Below are 21269 nucleotides of genomic sequence, written 5' to 3' on the forward strand. Positions count from 1 at the left end.
TTTTATTTTCTTTCCTTTGTTATTTTGATCATCTTTTGGGGGGGATAACATAAAATATTAAAAGCTTTCTTTTTTCAAATATATGTTTAAAGTTTTTCTTTATTTGAGAGAGATAGAATGTGATCAAGGGGAGGAACAGAAAGGGAGGGAGAGAGGGAATCCCAAGTAGGCTCCATGCCTTCAGCACAGAACCCGACATGGGACTTGAACTCACAAACTGTGAGATTGTGACCGGAGCCAATGCCAAGAGTTGAACGCTTGAATTTTTGAACCACCCATGCACACCCCCCCCCCAAAAAAAAAAACTTTCTACAATCATTTTTCTCATTGTGGTTCCTTTGCTTAGCAGGATATACTGAATCGGTCCTTGTACTTCCCATTGGCTAAGTTAGCGCTGGCATTAGTAGGAAAGGAGATCCAGGACAAAGGATCTCCTAGCACTAGGGTACTTACTGGGGACACCATCATTCCTGCTCCCAAGAAGCTCACAGCTGGGTGGGGAAGACTGGGAAATGAGCAAAGGGTAGTGATGCAATTGGAAAGGAGGTCCACGTATGGCCTCCAGTGTGAACTGTTCCAAGTGGGAAGCCTTTTAGGTGAAGTGGCAGTTCTACCCGTCTGCATCTCCCTTTTCAGGTCCTCAAAGACACAAGTTTGGCTTTTTCCTATACCAGAGTTTATGATCTGAGTTTTACATTTTTCTTCCTCCAACTGTGAGATTGAATATTATGACTATTTTATGAAGAAATAGAAGCACTTCATATTAAGTAATACAACCATAACATTTTATTCCACAGATTTTATATGTAAATCTCTAAAGAATAACTTCATTAGCCTGCAATCTCTTTTATTATACAAGTGTAAATATGATTTATGTACGTGATACAGGGAAGAAAATCTAATAGCAGATGAGAGCTTTATTCTCTTTATATTTCTTCTTTTATTTATGAAGATAAATTAGTATACTGTCTGATAGGTACTGTGGAAGGTCTTTTAAAAAGATACACTGATATCCCAATGTTGACTCTCTGAAGTAGGCACTATTACTATTGCTGTTTTAAAAGGAGGGAAACAGGGACACATAAAAGTTAAATAACTTGCCCAAAGTCCAGACGGTAGATAGCAGAGCCAGAATTGGAAACAAGGTAATGGCTGTGGAGTGTAGAGTGTCCGTTCCATGCAACTACACCAGTATGCAATTTTGTATTCCCGGTTCTTCACTCTTCTGGGTTCATACTTTCCTTTAATATCCAAATAGAATGTGCCAAATTCCCATGCAATTTCCCGTAATAAACTCAGGACCCACCCGACTATTTGTAAGTGTTCCCTGAGAGTATGCTTTTGCATTACTCCTGCTGGCTGCGGGTCCTGGGTCCTTTTGTCATCCTGGTACGTGCCTACTTCCTCCTTTCCTGAAGATGCTGGCCCCTCTCTACTCCCATACAGCACTGGAGCCGAGGAGTCAAGTCTGTCTCCTTCTAATCTCCCAGCTCATCATTAGCCCACAATTGCTATCTTGACACACCTTTACTGAAAGTATGGGGCTGGTGTGGTAAATAGTAGCCCAACACAGAAGCTTCCGTATCTGGACATTTAAAGATCATCCCTGTTAGTGGAAATTTCTTACCAGCTTCTTTTATAAAAACCCTTTCAACTTCTGTTTTGCCAGAACCACTTCTATTCTACATACTCTTTCAAACCATAGCAGGCACAGGCCAACCAAAACTCCTATCCCCTTCCTTATGTAGAAAATTTTCTAATCTCTATTCTACTTTTTTTTTCCCCCACATCTAGACTAGTCTAGGGAACCTTGCCCTTCACAATGAGAAAGACCATAGCGGTATTTTTACTATCAGAAAGCTCTGAATATGAGTGGTGAATCACAGCAGTCATTCACTGTCACCTCATCCCCCGCCCCTCAGGCCAGACCCATTTTATTACATTAAAACAATTGTAGATAGAAGAAAAAAAAACTATTAGGCATGTGTGAATATTGGTCTGTAAACTGACCCCTCCCCTACAGGAGGATAAGGAGAGATTAAAGAAAGAAGTGGCTATTCCAGATTGGTAGGTGACAGGTATAAGGAACCAGGCAACTTACTTATAAGACTTGTCTTATACAGCTGAAAGATGAGTAGATCTCACACCCACTCACGAGAATCCTCAAAGTTTTTATAGAGACCTTGACTGGGTTCAGTCATGTGTACAGTCCAGATAGCCCCAGAAATACCTTACTCTCTCAAGCTGTGTTCTTGGGGTAGCTTCTAGCATGGGGAAGGCAAGTAGAATGAACACTCCAAAGACAGAGGTGAGGGTAAGGAGCCTCCAGTAATAATCTGGGTCCTGATCAGGGGTCAACCAACAGTCACATCCTGTTGATTACCTTCTCTAGCAGGGAGACCAAAATGGAGTAAAACATAAGGTGTCTCTTTAAACAAGTTAAAAGCAATGAAATTTGCAGTAATTACAATTATTTAACAAAGAAACCATATAGTTATAAATACAGATATAGATATAGATATATAGATATATCTCTGACAAATTGCATTCACAATGCTCTTTGATTCTGACTTAAGATATATGACTTTAAGTGTGTATTGATGGGAAATAAGAGTTATAGTGTTTGGCTACATTGGAAGAAGGCGGGCCATAGTAACATTTTATCTTTTGCTTAATAAACAGTTATTATATACCTATTATGTCTCAAGCCTAATGCTTAGAAGGGAAATGATATGGTGAATAGATTATGGTCCTTGACCTCACACACTCTAGGTATAGTGGATCATAGAGAGACATTAGCACATAACTAGAAAATAGAGCAAGATGAGCAAAGTGACCTGGACAATGGCATAAAATAGTAGAATATACAATTAGCAGACTGATTAGGTCAGAGAAGTTTGTGTATAAGATGCCATTTATGTTAAGGATGAGTATAAGGGGTCCAGGCAGACAAGGATAGAAGGATGAAGGAGATGTGTGAAGGCTTAGGAGACCAAAACAGGATCACGTTTCTGTATTTTGAGCATCAACAGTCTGTGTGTTGGAAGCAGAGGAGACAGTGGGTGTAGAAAGAAATGCAGGAGTGGCCAAGATGACAGTAGAAAAATAGATTAGATTCCTCACAAGAAACAGCATGTTATATCTCACTTCAGGGTGTTAGACTTTCAGAAACACCAGGGACAGGTTTGAAATACCCCAGCCTGATCTAGTGAATCTGAATGTCTTAATTAAATCAGAAATCTGAAGTAATTATTATTCATATTAGGGTTTAAGAAACACTGTTGTAGACAATGGGAGCCTTTGGCTTTTTTAATATTTCATAATGCAAGGTCATATATGGCGCTACAGACCAATGTACTGTCATGTATATTATATGTATACTTAGAACCATAATGAACAAAATTAGTTTTTATATAGCTTGAATGCTATATGGTACCCTGGGTAGCAACTTAGAGCATAGTTTAAGTAGATGAAATTATATAAAGTGTCTACTAAAATACCATTGGTGGAACTTTACCAAATGTTATTAGATTTTTTTTCTTTTATCCCCTCCCTCATGCACAGTAAATTCTGTCTGAATAATTTACTCATTCTGGAACATTAAAACAGTCTTGGGCTTTAAGGATAACTAAAGAGTTTCTGAACTATAATGGGGCTCTTGAAAAAGCTGTGCCACAAATTATATGTGGGGGGAAATGTGGCTTTATTTAAACTTCCAAGCTCACTTTCATTTTTATCCAGAGATTGGTTTTGATAAAACGCTGTTATTTGGTATGGCTGGAGTAGTGAGTCCCCCTTTGCCTCATGAGGGTAGGAGGGATAGGCAGGAGGGACCACTGCTTTAGGTCTATGGATGGATTTGAGTTTGTCTAAAACCCTTCACTGTATTTGGACAGGGAATGGCTTGCATATGTGAAAATGGAATTGGAATTAAAATTGAAAATAGTCACATAAAATGAAGTATAGTAGTGAGCAGTGTGGACAACAACAAAAAGTGGGAAAACCTACTGACATGAAAATGCTGATGATTGTGTTGGAGTTCATTGTAGAAAAGATGGAAGGAACATCTTAGATAATAGCGTCAAAATGAAAGAAAACATACTGGGATTCATCAGTACAAGTGCAATACAGTGGAAATATGACTCAATCATTCCAAGACTGAACATTGATTAGTATTTTCCTAAACGATGGGCTCTACTTCTTAATGATTTTCAAATGTATAACTGCAGGATCACATAGAATCCAAGATCAATTTCCTATAAAACAATTAAAAAAATAGATTTTTAACTCTAGCTTTATGGCATTTGGTGCATTAGCTCAAAGGCTACTATGTTTTAACTGAATTGAACATGGCAATGGGGCATGAGAAAGGTGCTAGAACTTCTTTATCTAAAGGACTTATTTGTATTTGTTTATTTTAAATAGAATAGAGCCTATAGTCCCTGATCTGGGGTTGGAGCATTTGGGAGATTATGGTACACTTATCTTTTTTTTTTTTTTTTTTTAGATTTTCAATACATTGATATTCCAAATACTTTGACCTTGCTCTGCAAAATTGTAGTAATGAGGATTTCCACTTTTATTTAACAGCCATTTTGAATGAGGCAGCAGATACTTGAATGGGGTGTGTCGATTTTTATAAATAAGGAAAATCTATATTATTTCTAAAGTCATATCTTTGAAATTATAATACATAATTATAATATATAATTTAAAACTTGAATTTAAAAAGATATCTTTGGAAGCACAGTTTTTAGAAACGTTTAGATGTCTAACAAATTTATAGAGGGCTTCTAGCATCCCATAGCTGAATCACGTGACTATTATACCCTATACTTTCTGCTTTTGACTATGTTACTGTTGGAATATTTTCTGATAACATCTATGAAAGCAGGAATGGATGTTGTAGTAAAACAGAGTCTTTTCGGTCTGATTTATTTTGTGCTTTACAATCCATGTCAGTTATCAGAAAGTATTTACATTTTTCCTCCTGCTATTTGGAAAGAATGTAATGGTCGGAAAAAAAAAAATCTCCTACCTTCTGAGGGGCTTTCTCTCTTGTCAAGACAGAAGCAGTATATTTACTAAACTGCCTATAGCTTTGGAGTGAATACTGCAACTTTTCCTTTTTCTGTTTGCTGGCCTGTAACTATAAGAAGCACCCAAACATGACATGTGGCAGCATAATCCGGCAGATCTGTAGACCATGGTGAGGATGTTCTAAAATAGGAGATTCCAGAATGAAATTAAGACCATTTTTAAGTGGTTATATCTCACCAATATTTTACATTAGTATGAATTTGTATGACTGTTCTTGTATTGCCGAATTCCTTAGCCATTAGTAGAAAGCTAACAGAACAAACAAAATATTTTTAACACTATTACTGTAGGCAGATATCCCAAGAACCACGAAATGGGGGAAGATGTAAGATGCTAAATACACATTTATATTCACCTATTTGGGGAAAAAATACTCACAAAAATTTTCTAGAAGAGGGTGTAAATTAAACATATGTCTTAGACTAATAAATATCGTCAATGACTTCTAGTGATTTGACATAATGAGATAAATAAATATAATTAACTATGATGACAAAGTCAATTGAACCACTCTAGCTATTTAAAGGATACTAGCCATTTCAGCTGGAGATCATTTGCTTTTGTACATTAATGAGTTGTACAGAGCTAGCTTTGAAAGGAAAGATGTATAATTTGGATAATGTGTATAATTATAATTTGTGTAATTGTGTAGTTAGAGGGACTGTAGGTCCAATTAAATCATTTTAATTTAGAATACCATGTGCTGCTTGACAAAATGGCTTTTCTGGCACTTGGATATCCTTTTAGGCATGCCTTAGAGACTCTATAGTGTAAATAAAATTGTGTTGACTTGCTCAGGTCTATAGGATTTGGACTTGGTCCTGGAGTGAATATTGTATTAGGCAGGGTAGGTAAAAGGCATAGGGAGAAGGCATAGGTAAAAGGCAGGGAGAAAGCATTTAGAATGCTCACAGTTGGATGAGGAAAGAAAAGTCCAAGGAACCCTTAAAAACACTTTTTTAGTAATCCAGGTTGGATAAGATAGTTTATTGGGGGCAGCAATATATGGTAACAGGGAAGATTTTTTTTTTAAAGAAAGGAAGAATAGTTATTGATGACTAACTAGACATAGGAAATAAAAGTCTCAGCACCTTGAGTCTGGATGCTTACAAGGCTGATTCATATATATGAAATAAGGAAGTCAGAAAGCTGCTGAGCAAAGCAGAAGAGAATAGTAGACCTAAAGAGATCCAGGTTGATGTTAGGCATTGAAAAATAATTAGATCTCCAAGTTAAGACGATTTTGCCTCCTCAACAATTCTCATAGTGTAGCCTGGGGTTCTTAAGATCTTTTCAGAATGTATGGGAGATCAAAATAATATTCATAATTCTATTGGGACATGATTTTTCTTTTTCTCTGCATTGGCATTTCTGTTGGTAGTGTAATTGCAGTGGTGAGCAGAACTGTTGGAGTTTTAGCAATAAGTTAGTGGCACCAGCTTGTACTCACAGTCATTCTATTGTTCACATCTACAAACCTGCAGAGAAAAGAAGTCCAGTTTCATTTAAAAATGTCCTGAGGAAGCAGTAAACATTATTAATTTTATTAAACATCAGCCCTGAATTATATATATTTTTCAAATTGTCTGTGATGACATAATATATAAAGAACATCTTCTGCATGCTAAATTATAATGACTCTCTTGAAAAAAGGCACATATGTGATTGTTTTAATTGCAAGCTCAACTAGCCACTTCTTTTCTTGAACACACTTTAATTTAGTAAAAAAAAAAAAAAGATTAACAAATTATGATGATTCAGATTTGGGTATTCGGTAGATCATTTCTTAAAGTGGACCAAAATGAGCTTGCTGCTTCAAGAAATCAAACTTCCAGTGTTTGTTGCCAGGGATAACAGTTGAAATTTCAAGACAATTGGAATTTTAGGAAACTTACAGAGCTCACCATAAACCTGAAAAGTTCCTAATACATACAGAAAAGATTAACTGTGTCAGCATTGAGGAAATGTGCATAATGTATGAACCAATATTTTTTAAATGTTAATGAGTTACAAAATCATGCATGGGTAATAGAACCATTCCTAGTGAAATACAAGAAGAAAAATTACTTGTCAAGTTTTGGTGTAATAGCAAAGAAGAATATTAACAACTATATGATAAGATGGTTAAATATAACTTCCTTTGCCAACTGCATATCTTTTTGAAGGCTGGATTTTTTTTTTTTCTGTATGCCTTGGATGAGACAACATATTGTAATGAATTAAATCCAGAAACAAATGTAAAAATCTAGCTTTCTTTGATTAAGCCAGATATTAATAAAATTTACAATAATGTAAACTCATGCCATTATTTTCACTATTTGTTTTGGAAAGTCTAGTTGTTTTTCACAAAGCATGAAACCTATTCTAATGTAATAAGTTTGTTGTAGTTACTTTTTAAGTGGACTGAATATTTTTAAATAGTTACCAGTTTTTATCATAAAATAATATATATCTATAAATGTAATCCTCCAAGACAGAAGCTCTACAGGTTACTCAATAACTTTTCAGAATGTAAAGAATTCTGAGACCAAAAACTTTGGGAATCACTGAATAAACTTATGTAAATTTGGGGGTCATTAACTTGGAAGTTTCATGTGATATTGTAGAAGTGGTGTTATTTTTTGAATGAGATAGTATGGAACAAAAACTGGGGCTTCTAAAAAGAAAACTGGCCTACGATTTAGAGGAATGAGTGAAAGAAGAAAAAAGTCACCCATAGAGGATGTAAGGGAATCAATGCCATCAGTTTTAGGGGCCCGAAGTACCCAGGAGAGTGTGAGCCTTGGAAAGAAGCCACTGCATTTGGTTACGGTTGAGCTCTATAAAGACCTTGAGCCATTTCAGTGGACCAGTACAGCCTTTACTTTGAACCATTCAGTTATCTCTCTCTGCCCACCTGAATCTTCCTCTATTCCCTGATGGAATTTACAATCACCAGCAAAAATCCCTCTATCCTCAACCTTTATTTCTGAGTGGAACTTGACCTTCTTGTTCTAACTAAACCTTAGTACATCTTCCCTTACAGTCTCTTCAAATACCGACTGTGGTTTTGGAGGGTTGGAGGTGAAGAGCAAGAGTGTTTATTTTCTTCTCCACGTGTACTTGGTAATAAAGATTTTACATGGTATGCTTTTCCCCCCAGAGATTAGGATGAGTTTTCCAGTTAATAAGTATAAATATTGGAGAATCACCAGCTGTTTGGACTCCAACAAAACACATATAGGGATTTCTCTTCATTTATTTGTGCTATGCTAATAATATTGGTTAATATCCCAAAAAAAGAGTAATTATAATGGCTAATTTGGATTAGACCACGTGTAACAGCCCAGGGTACTACATTAACAGTAAAATGTCTGCATTTAACCAGATATATAAAGTTTTGTTTTATTTTTGGCTGAAATATATAGCAAATGGCCCCTTTTCAACTTATTTAAATAGACTTTCAGCCTTTTTAAAAAGACCACATATTCTAATAGTTTGAACCTAGATCCTGGAGCCAGATAACTTGGATTTAGATTTAGGCTTTACCACTTTGTTAATATAGAAAATCACTTACTTGAGCAAACTATTGGAAATCACTTACATTTTCAGTACTTATGCTTAATTATATTAATGGGAATGTTAAGAATTATTATTTTTAATAATGCCATTATTATATTTAGTATATAATAATGTTCACCAGACTCAGTACCTGCTAGTATTCCATACTGTCATTTATCACCCTCCTGATATTTATTATAACTTAGTTGTTTAGCATTTATTTGTTACTATAGTAAGATTAAGCGACTTAATCCTATCAGAATATATTGAGGCTACTAATGAGCCAAGGGTTGGGAGTTATAAAGATGAACAGGGCATGATCCGGGTCTCAGAGAACCTCTGATCCCTCAGGAAAGGGAGGAAGTTACAAGCATTCTTAAAATATTTTTCTAGTGCAGGTTGTAAACACAGGGGGAAAGATCCCTGGGCATCATCCTGTACTTTATTTCATTTGAATTTCACAGATATTTTGTCCCACTGTCAGAACTGACACTGTGGTATCTATTTTATTAAAGACAAAATTGATGTCTGGGGAAGTTACGTGGATCATATGATTGGTTTATGGAAGAGACTGCGCTAGAACTTTTGTCTCCTGAGTTCTCAAGTCAAAGTGTAGACATTTTTTGTCTTCTATGATCAGTATTGCAGTTGGTTGAATATTGGCCTCTGGAGGTATCAGGGACTGATCCCTGCATCTGTAAATGTTACTTATATGGAAATAAAAGTGCAGGTGTGGTTAAATTAAGAATTCTGAGATGGGGAGATTATCCTAGACTATCTGGCTGGACCCTAAAAGCTCCCACATGTATCCTTAAAAGAGGGAGACAGGGAGAGATTTGTGACACACATACAAAAGACAGTGTGACTAGGAGGCAGAGATTGATTGGATTTACACACCCAGAAGCCAAAAAATGACATGAGCCAGGAGAAGCGGGAAGAGGCAAGGAATAGACTTCTGGAGGGAGCTCAGCCTGGCCTGTGGTGATTTCAGCCTGTTGGCTCTGACTTTGGCATCAGGAACAGTGAGAGAATAGATTTCAACTGTTTCAAGCCACAAACTTTGTGGTGATTTGCTTCAGCAGTAATAAGAAACTACTACAAGTATCTTCCGTGGGGGGGAAGGAGGGGAAGTGTGCTTCTTGATCCACATTGTTGCTCCCTTGTCGTCAAGAAAAGCCCCTTGGAGGAGCCTGCCGGAAGACTCACTACACCCTAGTATTCCAGACTGTCATTCATCAAACTTCTGGTTATCTTCACTTATCAACTCAAGGTTTTATTACCTGAAACACTCTCTTTCTCTTCATTTCTCTTGCTATCATCCTGAGCAACTTTAACATCCCCTGTCTAGCCAGCGTTCACGTCTCCACACGTGCCCTAGATTACATTCTTTTGCTTATTCAAATAATTCCCTCCAACAATTCCTATCCCCCCTGCTCAGTCATTGATACATTTGTTGTTGATCAAACGGCTCCTGGCAGCATATGAACATCCAGTAAATTCTCCCTCCTCATAAAACAAATCACTTTGACCTCTTATTTCCCTCCTGTGCCTGCCTTGGTTCTCTGCTTCCTTTATAGCAAGCATTTTCAAGACATTTGTCTATATATTGTCTTAATTCCTTTTCTCCTTTGTTTTCTCCTTCTGCTGACGCAGCTCTTGTCAAGGTCAGTGAGAGCCTCTCTCTTGGGAGTTCCCATGGTGGGTTGTTATTCCTCATCTCCATTGATCTCTTAATAGCATTTGACATGATAGATTAATTCCTTCTGCTTGAATCATTTTCTTCTTTTGGTTTCTGGCACACTCCACTTTCCTAATTTTCTTTTTATTTCACTGGTTGTTTCTTCCCATTTTTCTTGCTGGCTCCTCTTCTTTTCTTGCATCTCTGCACTCTTCTCTATCTTCTTGCCTTAGTTTATTTTATCCAGTACCATGGTGTTACTCTCCATGCCCATCAATCACAGGCCTATGTCACCAAGCTCAACTTTTCCCCTGAGACAGAAATTATTTTTATCTAACTCTCTACTGATAAAACTTTATTTGGACTTCTAATTGGCATTTCAATCTCAACATGTCCAAAATACAACTTTTAATTTCGAGCTCCCATCACACACAAATATGGTGCTGCCATATACTCGCCTACCTCAGAAAATAGCACCAGTGTGGAATCAGCTCCTGGGGCTCAGGCATCAGAGATACCAAGGACCCTTCGTATACCTATTTTTCCTGCACCTCCATCACTACAACAGCAAATCCATTTAGATATAATTTAATACATGTGGCCAGTGTGAACACTTTTTGTAAATTACTCTACCCCCACCACAGTCCAGCCTACCAATGTCTGTCACCCAAACTGTTACCATAGCTTATTAACTGGACTCCTTGTTTTCTCTCTTGTCCTTGTCCAAACAGCCCATTCTCCACACAAGAGCCACCACGATCCTTTAAACTTCAAATCAGATCACGTTCTCCATGTTTAATATTCCTCAATAGCTTCTCATTCCACAATAAAATCCAAACCCCTTACCATGGTCTGTGAGGCTGTTCTGATTTCTCTGACTTTTCATCCCTTCTCTCACTCACGGGTCTGCAGTCACATTGACTTTCCTCCTTTTTGTTAGTCAACAAGCTTCTTCACACCTTGGATCTTGCATTCTAGTTCCTGTGAACCCGCTAACCACACTCCAACTGCTCATGGCTAGCTTATTTACTCACTGAGGCCTCTACTCAAATGTTCCCTCCTCAGCAGAGGCTTTCCTACTCACCTTATCTCAAATGGTCAATCCATGGAAGATCAATTTGCACAAACTAATTTGCCAAAATAATTTTTTAATGTGCCAAATAACCAACTATTACAGTTTTATATGACAATTCTATATTTGTGGACTGTGTTTCAAGGTTTATTTTAAAGATTATTAGATTTGGGCACCTGGGTGGCTCAGTTGGTTAAGCGTCCGACTTCGGCTCAGGTCATGATCTTACGGTTAGTGGGTTCGAACCCCGTGACAGGCTCTGTGCTGACAGCCAGCTCAGAGCCTGGAGCCTGTTTCAGATTCTGTATCTCCCTCTCTCTCTGATCCTCCCCTGCTCGCCTGCTTGCTCTCTCTCTCTCTCTCTCTCAGAAATAAATAAAACATTAAAAATTTAAAAAAAAAGATTATTAGATTTGACTTAAAATCTTCATCCCATAATAACTCATGAAACAATCTACAGTGAGTTGTTTGTCATTGATTTTAACTGTTATGCAAGTGCTTAATTGAGCTTAAATTCTTGCTAAATCATAAATTGATTTTCAAACATAAGTGATTATAAAATGATATTAGTAATAAATGTGAAGCACCATGATAACCGAATTAGTGGGGAAGGAAATGAGGAGGGAAAAAAGTTGAGAAAGCATTTTTCCATGCAGTGCTTATCTGAGGAGACCAGATTAATTACCAATATGTTAATTTTTGGTGATACAGATTAATATCCACTTACTATTTATTTGTATAGATGACTAATTTCTGAAGAATGATATCCTAAATCATGCCACATAACATTTAAAAATGTCATTAAATTAATATAATAGAAAACTTTTATTACACATTTTATTTTACAAAAATGTTGAGGAAATATGCAAATATCAAAGGGATGAATTCAGTATAAACAATTGAGACTGGAGAATTGGTAATTGCTTCTTTTGCTTAAATATGCATATCTTCAGAGTGGCTATAATGGATTTTTGCTAATGAAAGGAATTATGAAATGTGACCATATTAAAATTATTGGAAGACATTTGTTAAATAAAAAAAAGGCAGAAGTTACAGTTCACTGTATAACGTATGTGATAAAAACTTGTTGAGAAATTGCTCTTAAAATGATCTCTAACTATCTACCCATATATCTGTAATCCAATACAGAGGAAAAGATAGTTTCTGGCACAAGCTACCTTCGAAGTTGTAGGGTTGTAAGGAATGATCTATGATAGTAACAAAATTTGTGACTTGAGAACTATAGTGCATAAATATATAAATTTGCTCTGGAAATTTCTCTTCAACCAAGGTACATATTGTAAAATCATCTGATTATCCACAGTTGATATGATTTAATCTTCCTTCATCTATTTCATTGCTATGTTTGAGAATATCTGGAGACTTAAATTGTAATAGACATTACAGACTCTGTATCTTAAGATGTTCATGTATCAAAAATAAAATAATAAAAATATGAAAAGGGTCATAAAATGCCTGTTCATGTCATGTAGGGGAGGTTATTATAACAGTTATTTTGTGATCATTACATTTTGAAATCCTCTTTATCATTAAAGCAATAAAAGCCCTATGAATATTGTTTCTTCCATGGTAAAAAGCTACTTGCATATAAGTCTTCACTGATTTTGCAGTTTATCAAGTTTAATTTTAAATCAATATCACCTCGTTTTATCTCCACTACTTGTATTTAAGTTTAAATCTTTGATGCAAGTGTCAGTAATCATTTGTATGTACTATAAAAGGTCTCCAAAGGGGCTGAAGAAAGTTGATGTAAGTTTTTCTCATAGGTGTTTTGTTATTAAATTTTCACAGAATGTTAATGTTGAAAATTAAAAAGGATTCAGATAAACTTCCTGTATTCCAACTTCGCTTTCTACTTAATGAGAAGATACATAAATTAATTTTCTCCTGAAGCTGGGAGAAATTATGTTTTTATTCCATCAGTAATTAGATTGCATTTTCTTATTGAACGTACCACTAAAAGGAAAGCTGGAAGTTTTCTGCCTTGGTAGACTTGATGTGATCCCACCGAGAGGAAGAGCTTGTTGAAATTCTTAATGAAAAACAACGAAAAGATTTTTTTCTAGCCTGTTTCCTAAATTCCTTAAGGAAGCCTAGCATATGTTTAATTATTTTCAACATGTGTTCTAACTTTTGGCATATCGACAGAAAACTATTATTTGTATAGCTTAGGTGAGGGCTAATTTTAACTTATTAAAACTTTGCAATGAAAGGAGCTGTATAGTTTTTCTTTAATAATGAAGTAGAGATGATGAATTATTTAGCACCTAGCCTCCCATGGATTTATAAACACTGATTTTATATGTGGATTATTATTTTGCAGAACCACAAAATATTTGGGTTATTTGACAATTCTTTTGACAACTTTAAATTCTTGTTAAAATCATAATACCAATTCCATATAATGGAAACAGTCAACTCGATGATAAACATAACAAGAGGACAAGGTGACAGGTTTGCAAATTCAGAGGTAATTAGACAACTAATTTTCGTAGATTCAACTTTTGATTTTACCAAGTTTTCGTAGAAAAATTAACACAGTCATCCAGCAGATTGGCTTCTAGATTGTTCACTTTCTGATATAATTGTTTATGCGTTAACATTTTATATTAGGATAAAAAACTCACAAAAATATGCTTATCCCTAATTCAAATGCATACAGAACAATTGTTTACATTTTCATCATTGATTGGATTTCAAAAAAATATTTAGGATCAGAAATGTACACATTGAAAAATACTAACACATGGGGACACCTGGGTGGCTCAGTCAGTTGAGTATCCAACTCTTGATCTTGGCTCTGGTCACAGTCTCACGGTTTGTGGGATAGAGCCCTGTGTTGGGTTTCTCTCTTTCTCTGCCCCTCCCCTGCTTGCTCTCTTTCAAAATAAATAAACTTAAAAAAAATACTAACACATGTTTGGGGTTCAGCTAACTAGGATGTGTCAATATGAGATTTAACACACATTGAAAGAAAAATCTTTAATTGTGATAAGTTAACAGCATACTGAAAAACTATTACAGAATAAGTCCACTTTAAAAAGCCATTTTGGGGGCACGTGGGTGGCTCAGTCGGTTGGTCATCCGACTTCAGCTCAGGTCATGATCTCACGGTTAGTGGGTTTGAGCCCCGCGTCAGGCTCTGTGCTGACAGCTAGCTCGGATCCTGGAGCCTGTCTTCGGATTCTGTGTCTCCCTCTCTCTGACCCTCCCCTGCTCACGCTGTCTCTCTCTCTCAAAAAACATTTTTTTTTTCAAAATATAAAAAAATAAAAAATAAGAAGCCATTTTGTGTGTAGATATTCAGGAAATAATCAGAATGTTGATATTGGTGCACATGTCTTCTCTTATTCAAAGGTTCGCAAAAACAATACATAGTTATGAGAACTAAAATTTTACTTTTTACAACATGAAAGACAAGTTTTACAGTGCAACTATAATAGGATTCCTAACATTTTTATACTTTCCATTATGTTTTGTTTTAAAAATCGAGATCAGGGGCACCTGCTTGGCTTAGTTGGTTAAGCCTCTGACTTCAGCTCAGGTCATGATCTCATGGTTCATGAGCTCAAGCGCCACATCAGGCCCTGTGCTGACAGTTCAGAGCCCGGAGCCTCCTTCGGATTCTGTGTCTCCCTCTCTTTCTACCCCTCCCCTACTTGCGGTCTATCTCTCTCTCTCAAGAATAAGGAAACAACCTCCTTGACCTCCACCGCAGCAACTTCCTACTTGACACATCCCCAAAAGCAAGGGAATCAAGAGCAAGAATAAACTATTGGAACATCATCAAGATTAAAAGCTTCTGCACAGCAAAGGAAACAATCCACGAAACTAATAGGCAACCAACGAAATGGGAAAAGATAGTTGCAAATGACATATAAGACAAAGGGTTAATATCCAAAATCTATAAGGAACTCACCAAACTCCACACCCAAAAAACAAACAACCCAGTAAAGAAATGGGCAGAAGATATGAACAGACACTTCTCCAAAGAGGACATCCAGATGGCCAACAGACACATGAAACAATGCTCAGCATCCCTCCTCATCAGGGAAATACAAATCAAAACCAAACTGAGATACCACCTCATGCCACTCAAAGTGGCTAAAATGAGCAAATCAGAAGACTCTAGATGTTGACAAGGATGTGGAGAAACGGGCACCCTCCTACACTGTTGGTGGGAATGTAAACTGGTACAGCCCCTCTGGAAAACAGTGTGGAGGTTCCTCAAAAAATTAACAATAGAACTCCCCTATGACCCAGCAATAGCACTGCTAGGAATTTACCCAAGGGATACAGAAATGCTGATGCATAAGAACACATGTACCCCAATGTTCATAGCAGCACTCTCAACAACAGCCAAAACATGGAAAGAGCCTAAGTGTCCATCAACGGACGAATGGGTCAAGAAGATGTGGTTTATCTATACGATGGAATACTACATGGCAATGAGAAAGAATGAAATCTGGCCATGTGTAGCAACATGGATGGACCTTGAGAGTGTCATGCTGAGCGAAATAAGTCAGGCAGAGAAGGACAGATATCATGTTTGCACGTATAGGAGGATCAGGAAGAACTTAACGGAGGACCATGGGAGAGAAGAAGGGGGAAATGGGGGAGAGGGAGAGAGGCAAACCATGAGAGACTCTTGAATGCTGAGAACAAACTGAGTACTGATGGATGGGGGGGGGGGAGGGGGAGATGGGCATGGAGGAGGGCACTTGTGGGGATGAGCACTGGGTGTTATATGGAAACCAAGTTGACAATAAACTATTTGTAAAAATAAATAAATAAAAATCTAGATTAGAGGAAAATCATTCTGAAATAAAATAAAAATAAAAATGTCAATATTACATATATTCTTTTTAATATTGCTTTCTCAGAATAAATTAATTTGCAAAACCTATTTGTTATAGCAACTGAAAAGATAAATTCCATATACCCCTGAATCATAATAAGTTATAAATTACTGGGACTCAAATGTTTAAAGAAACATTTTATTTTTTACTTCAAACAATTGTGTTTGTACACCACTTAGAGTTGACAGAAGTCGGATGGCATATTTGAACTTCCTGGGGTAGCAGGCAGCCTTTACTGCACCGAGAATCGTGTGGCAAATATCAGCGGCACAAACAGGTCTATAGCATGCACCTTAGCAAAACTGGTGGAAAGTACATAACCGTGCCTGTGGTTTTGGTATCTTTAAATTCACCCTTATTTTATCTTTAAAAAATGGCTAACATTGCTATTTAGCCATTTTTGGCAAATAAACTCATTTTCAACCTGCCTCATAATTTTGGCCGCACATAATTTGCTGAGAGACATGAGCCTATATAACTGAGAAACAAAGTTTTATTTTATTTCAGCCACTTCCACTCACTTTCTGCACTCACTCTTGCGGGTCTGTGAAGGCAGAGTGCGGTGGCTGACACTGCAGCTGTGGGGTCAGACTGTTATGGTGGAAAACTCACAGAACCGCTCTGTCAAAGCAGAGCGAACATTTTATAGATTATCTGCCAGGGCAACTTTCCCACAGCGGGCCACCTTCAGAGAATCACAGCGGGGGGTGCTTGTTAAATGGAGATTCCTGAGCCCAAACAGACCTACTGGGTTGTAAACCTGAGTGCAGAGACGTGGCACTCTGTATTTTCCCCACCCAGCCTCACTTTGGAAAGCAGCTAATCGCCCCTGAAGCCTTCATTGGCTCACATTTTTATGGATTACATAGTGTGTAGCCTACATTCCAGAGGGCACTGGAGATGCAGAGAGAACACAGGAGTCCTGCCTCCTCTACAGACTAAAGTCTGTAGTCCTCTGTGTTGCAACAGGGTGACAGCCACCTTTAAAAACTGTTGCCTTTCATGATAGGGCACCTTCAGGGTTTTGTTGTTGTTTTTAAGGTTCCTCTGCTATCACAGAATACAATAGACTGGGTGCCTTATACACAACAAACATTTATTTCTCATAGTTTTGAAGGCTGGGAAGTCCCACCTCATAGTGCTGGCAGATTCATTGTCTGGTGAGAGCCGACTTCCTAGTTCATGTATGGTTCACATCTCACTGTGTCGTCACATGGCAGAGGGAGCGAAGGAGCTCTCTGGAGTCTCTTTGGTAGAGGAGCCAGTCCCATTCATGAGGGCTTCACTCTCATGACATAACCCCCTCCTGAAAGCCTCACTTCCAAATGTCATCCACATTGGAGATTAGATTTCACCATATTAATTTGGGGGTGGGGGAAACAGACATTCAGTCCATAGCAGACACCTTGATATATCTCACTGAAGTTTGAAATCCAACATTGCTTGCTCTCAGAACAGAATCAGCATACAGGATGCTGAATTTCATCCGTCTGTGATTTTCATAAAGGTGTTTGGTTTGGTTTGACTTGTTGTTGTTTATTTGTTTTTAGGACACGATGGCATATTCGTGACACAGTTCCACTTCATTAGTGGCTCTTGCCGCACTTCTGCTTTGTATTATTTCATTTTCATTCTACTGTCATTCCATCTCCTTTTATAATATATTCAGTGGTCTGATTGCTGAATCATTGTGTGGTCTTTTACAACCTAATTAAAAATAACGATGAGATTGGGGTTATGGGAGATAATTTTATTGATGTATTTTACAATTAATTATGTATTGATAACAGTCCAGCATCATTATTTATTATAATTAGGCTAATTATAAAATGTAATTACTAGAATAGCCAAGGTGCTCAACAGCTGCCTAAAAGCTATCATTTTGAAATATAATTCTTGCTTGCAGATTACTACCACCTTCCTTAATTTGTGGATAAATTATTCTCTGTTATTTCTGTGGAGAAACTTATTTGGAAGCATCAGTTACTTAAGTGAAAAGTTAAAATGTCCCACAGTAAAGTCTTTGAGGATCAGATGATGAAAACAACAGAACAGAGTTCAGAAGATGGTGACACAGTTGTTTTCATCAGCTAATACAACCCATGATTTGCTTACTACTTAAGGTTTGCCAGTTAGGGCATTATGTTGTTGTTGTTGTTGTTATTTTGTTTTTAATTTTTAAAATATTTTATTTATTTTTGAGAGAGAGATAGAGACAGCATGAGCAGGGGAGGGTCAGAGAGAGAGGGGGACACAGAATCCAAAGCAGACTCCAGGCCCTGAGCTAGCTGTCAGCACAGAGCCCGACGCGGGGCTCGAACCCACTAACCGTAAGATCATGACCTGAGCAGAAGTCGGACGCTTAACAGACTGAGTCACCCAGGGCATTGTTTAATCATGAAATATTTTATTTTCTTTTTAATTTGAACCTGATAGGAGTTCTAATACAGTAACTAGTGTATAATCTACTAGCTTTCATTCTAGAAAAAAAAATGAAAAAGTGTAAAAGTAAAGTAGGTTTGAATCAAGCATCTAACATCAGTCTTTTATAAACAGTGAACCCATGGTTGGAAATTATCTTCTCAGTGACACTTTTGTCATTGGAAGGTGATGGATGACTGAAATTAAGTGGGAAACCACCATATTGTAACTTTTTTTTTTTCATTTCAATACTTTTTGATTTCTATACATTTGACTCTAGGAAATAAATTTTATAAAATTTGCATGGTATGTGTGTGGTGCCCACTGTTGACCAGCCATTATCCTTAAAGAACTAACTTGGGTTTAGTAGGCTCAGCATTCCCATTTAGATCCTTTTTTTTTTTTAATGTTTTTTTTTTTAATTTATTTATTTCTAGGAGAGAGAGAGAGAGAGAGAGAGAGAGCGCGAACAGGGGAGGGTCAGAGAGAGAGAGAGTCACAGATTGAAATAGGCTCCAGGCTCTGAGCTGGCAGTCAGCACAGAGCCCGACGAGGGGCTCGAACCCACGAACCGTGAGATCATGACCTAAGCAAAAGTCGGACGCTTAACCGACTAAGCCACCCAGGCGCCCCTCCCATTTGGATCCTTAGGGTGGTTAGGATGCCTTCAGCTCATTTACTGGTGGATGGACAGCTTTAGCATGAATACTAAGCCTTCCATGTTTGACCTCTGCTTTTGTTACAGAAACCCTGGAAACTCTCATCAGACAAGCAGAGAATTACACCAGTATCCTTTTCTGCAACACCTACAAAAATATGGCCGTAGAGGCTACAGCTTCAGTTCAGGAGTTCTTCACGGATGTGGGGCTCTATTTGTTTGGCACAGATGTTAATCCTGAAGAATTTGTAAACAGATTCTTTGACAGTCTTTTCCCTCTGGTCTACAATCACCTCATCAGCCCTGGTGTGAGGGACAGTTCCCTGGAATACTCAGAATGCATCCGGATGGCCCGCCGGGATGTGAGTCCCTTTGGTAATGTTCCCCAAAGAGTAGTGGGGCAGATGGGGAGATCACTGCTCCCTAGCCGCACATTTCTGCAGGCACTGAATCTGGGCATCGAAGTCATCAATACCACAGACCATCTGCACTTCTCCAAAGAGTGTAGCAGAGCTGTCCTGAGGATGCAGTACTGCCCTCACTGCCAGGGCCTGACTCTTAGCAAGCCTTGCATGGGGTACTGCCTGAACGTCATGAGAGGCTGCCTGGCACACACGGCAGAGCTGAATCCACACTGGCATGCCTACATCCGGTCATTGGAAGAGCTGTCGGACGCCATGCATGGACCATATGACATTGAACACGTTCTCCTGAACTTCCACTTGCTTGTTAATGATGCCGTGATGCAGGCTCACCTCGATGGACAAAAGTTATCGGAACAGGTAAGCAGCCAGCTCCACATTTCCTGACTGATTTCTTAGAACTCAAGGAAAGGCCATATACATAAAGTTCATTGATTACAAGCACATCATTATGTGCTTTAGGATTATGGCAACTTAACGAGTTAATACCTCAGGAAATAGTAGGAGAATGCATGGGTTGCTATATTTGATTCCAATATATTTTTTATCGGGGTGCCTGGGTGGCTCAGTCGGTTAATCGTTAAACTCAGTTTTGGCTCAGGTCATGATCTTATAGTTCATGGGATCAGGCTCTACCCTGGGCTCTGTGCTGACAGTACAGAACCTGCTTGAGAGGCTCTCAGCCCCTCCTCTCTGTTCTCTCTTTCTCTATCTCTCAAAAAAAAGATACATTTTTTATACCTAACAGTAAAATTTTGGTTAGCTACTTTCCCCTTTCTAAGTAGAAGCCTTCTCGTAGGATTAGTTCAGTGAGGTAGAGAGAACTCAGGTTTAACATCAGGACCCACCTGGATTTGAATCTGCATTCTGCCAATAATTCTCAGATGCCTTAGACTCATTGAGTCTGTTTCCTCATTGATAAAAAGAGCATAGTAACACATAGCTTTTGGAGTATTCTTTTTTGGGAAGATAGAAAATGTATGCAAACTACCTAGGATGGTGCCTTTTACTAAAAAAAAAAAAAAGGGTAGTTATTATTAGCATTTCAAAGGTTTTCAACACCAAATTAGAAATGCCAATTATATTTTCATTAAATGAAAACTTGACAGCTTAATGTTCAAAAGTGTTTCTTCAGACACTCTTCAGAATCTGTCATAGTGATGGTGTAATGATTTTTGAAAATGTGGTGTATGCAACATCATGGTGTTTTATTCCAAGAAGATTTTAGGAAGTTTTTTGAAACAAAATCTTTCAGTAAAAGGGCACAAGAGTTTTCTATTTTTCCCATCTTCTGTAGAGCCATTTTCTTACATATTCACAGGCTTCTTAGTAACATTCTCATATCCCATATAGCGAAGGAGGACACGTTGCTGATGTTTATCCTAAATCATTTCTCCTGAAACAAAATTATACTCCTCTGTGCTGAGAGAACACCTCTCCCCACACTGGCACCTAATTTACTGATTTAATAAACATCCTAATTGTTAGCCTTAGAAGA

At 37.7% G+C, this 21269-nt stretch overlaps 1 protein-coding gene across 1 annotated transcript in view; it reads left to right on the forward strand.

Annotated features, from left to right (window-relative positions):
• The window catches only part of GPC5 (glypican 5), a 479275-nt gene that overhangs the window by 254037 nt on the left and 203969 nt on the right, over positions 1–21269 (forward strand). Inside the window, exon 6 of the mRNA XM_039219200.1 lies at positions 19437–20131. Coding sequence (XP_039075131.1) covers positions 19437–20131 — 695 coding nt within the window. The remainder of the gene's footprint in view (positions 1–19436; positions 20132–21269) is intronic.

Source organism: Hyaena hyaena, unplaced genomic scaffold, assembly GCF_003009895.1.
Source record: "Hyaena hyaena isolate Hyena2069 unplaced genomic scaffold, ASM300989v1 scaffold_802, whole genome shotgun sequence".
Classification (NCBI taxonomy): Eukaryota; Metazoa; Chordata; class Mammalia; order Carnivora; family Hyaenidae; genus Hyaena; species Hyaena hyaena.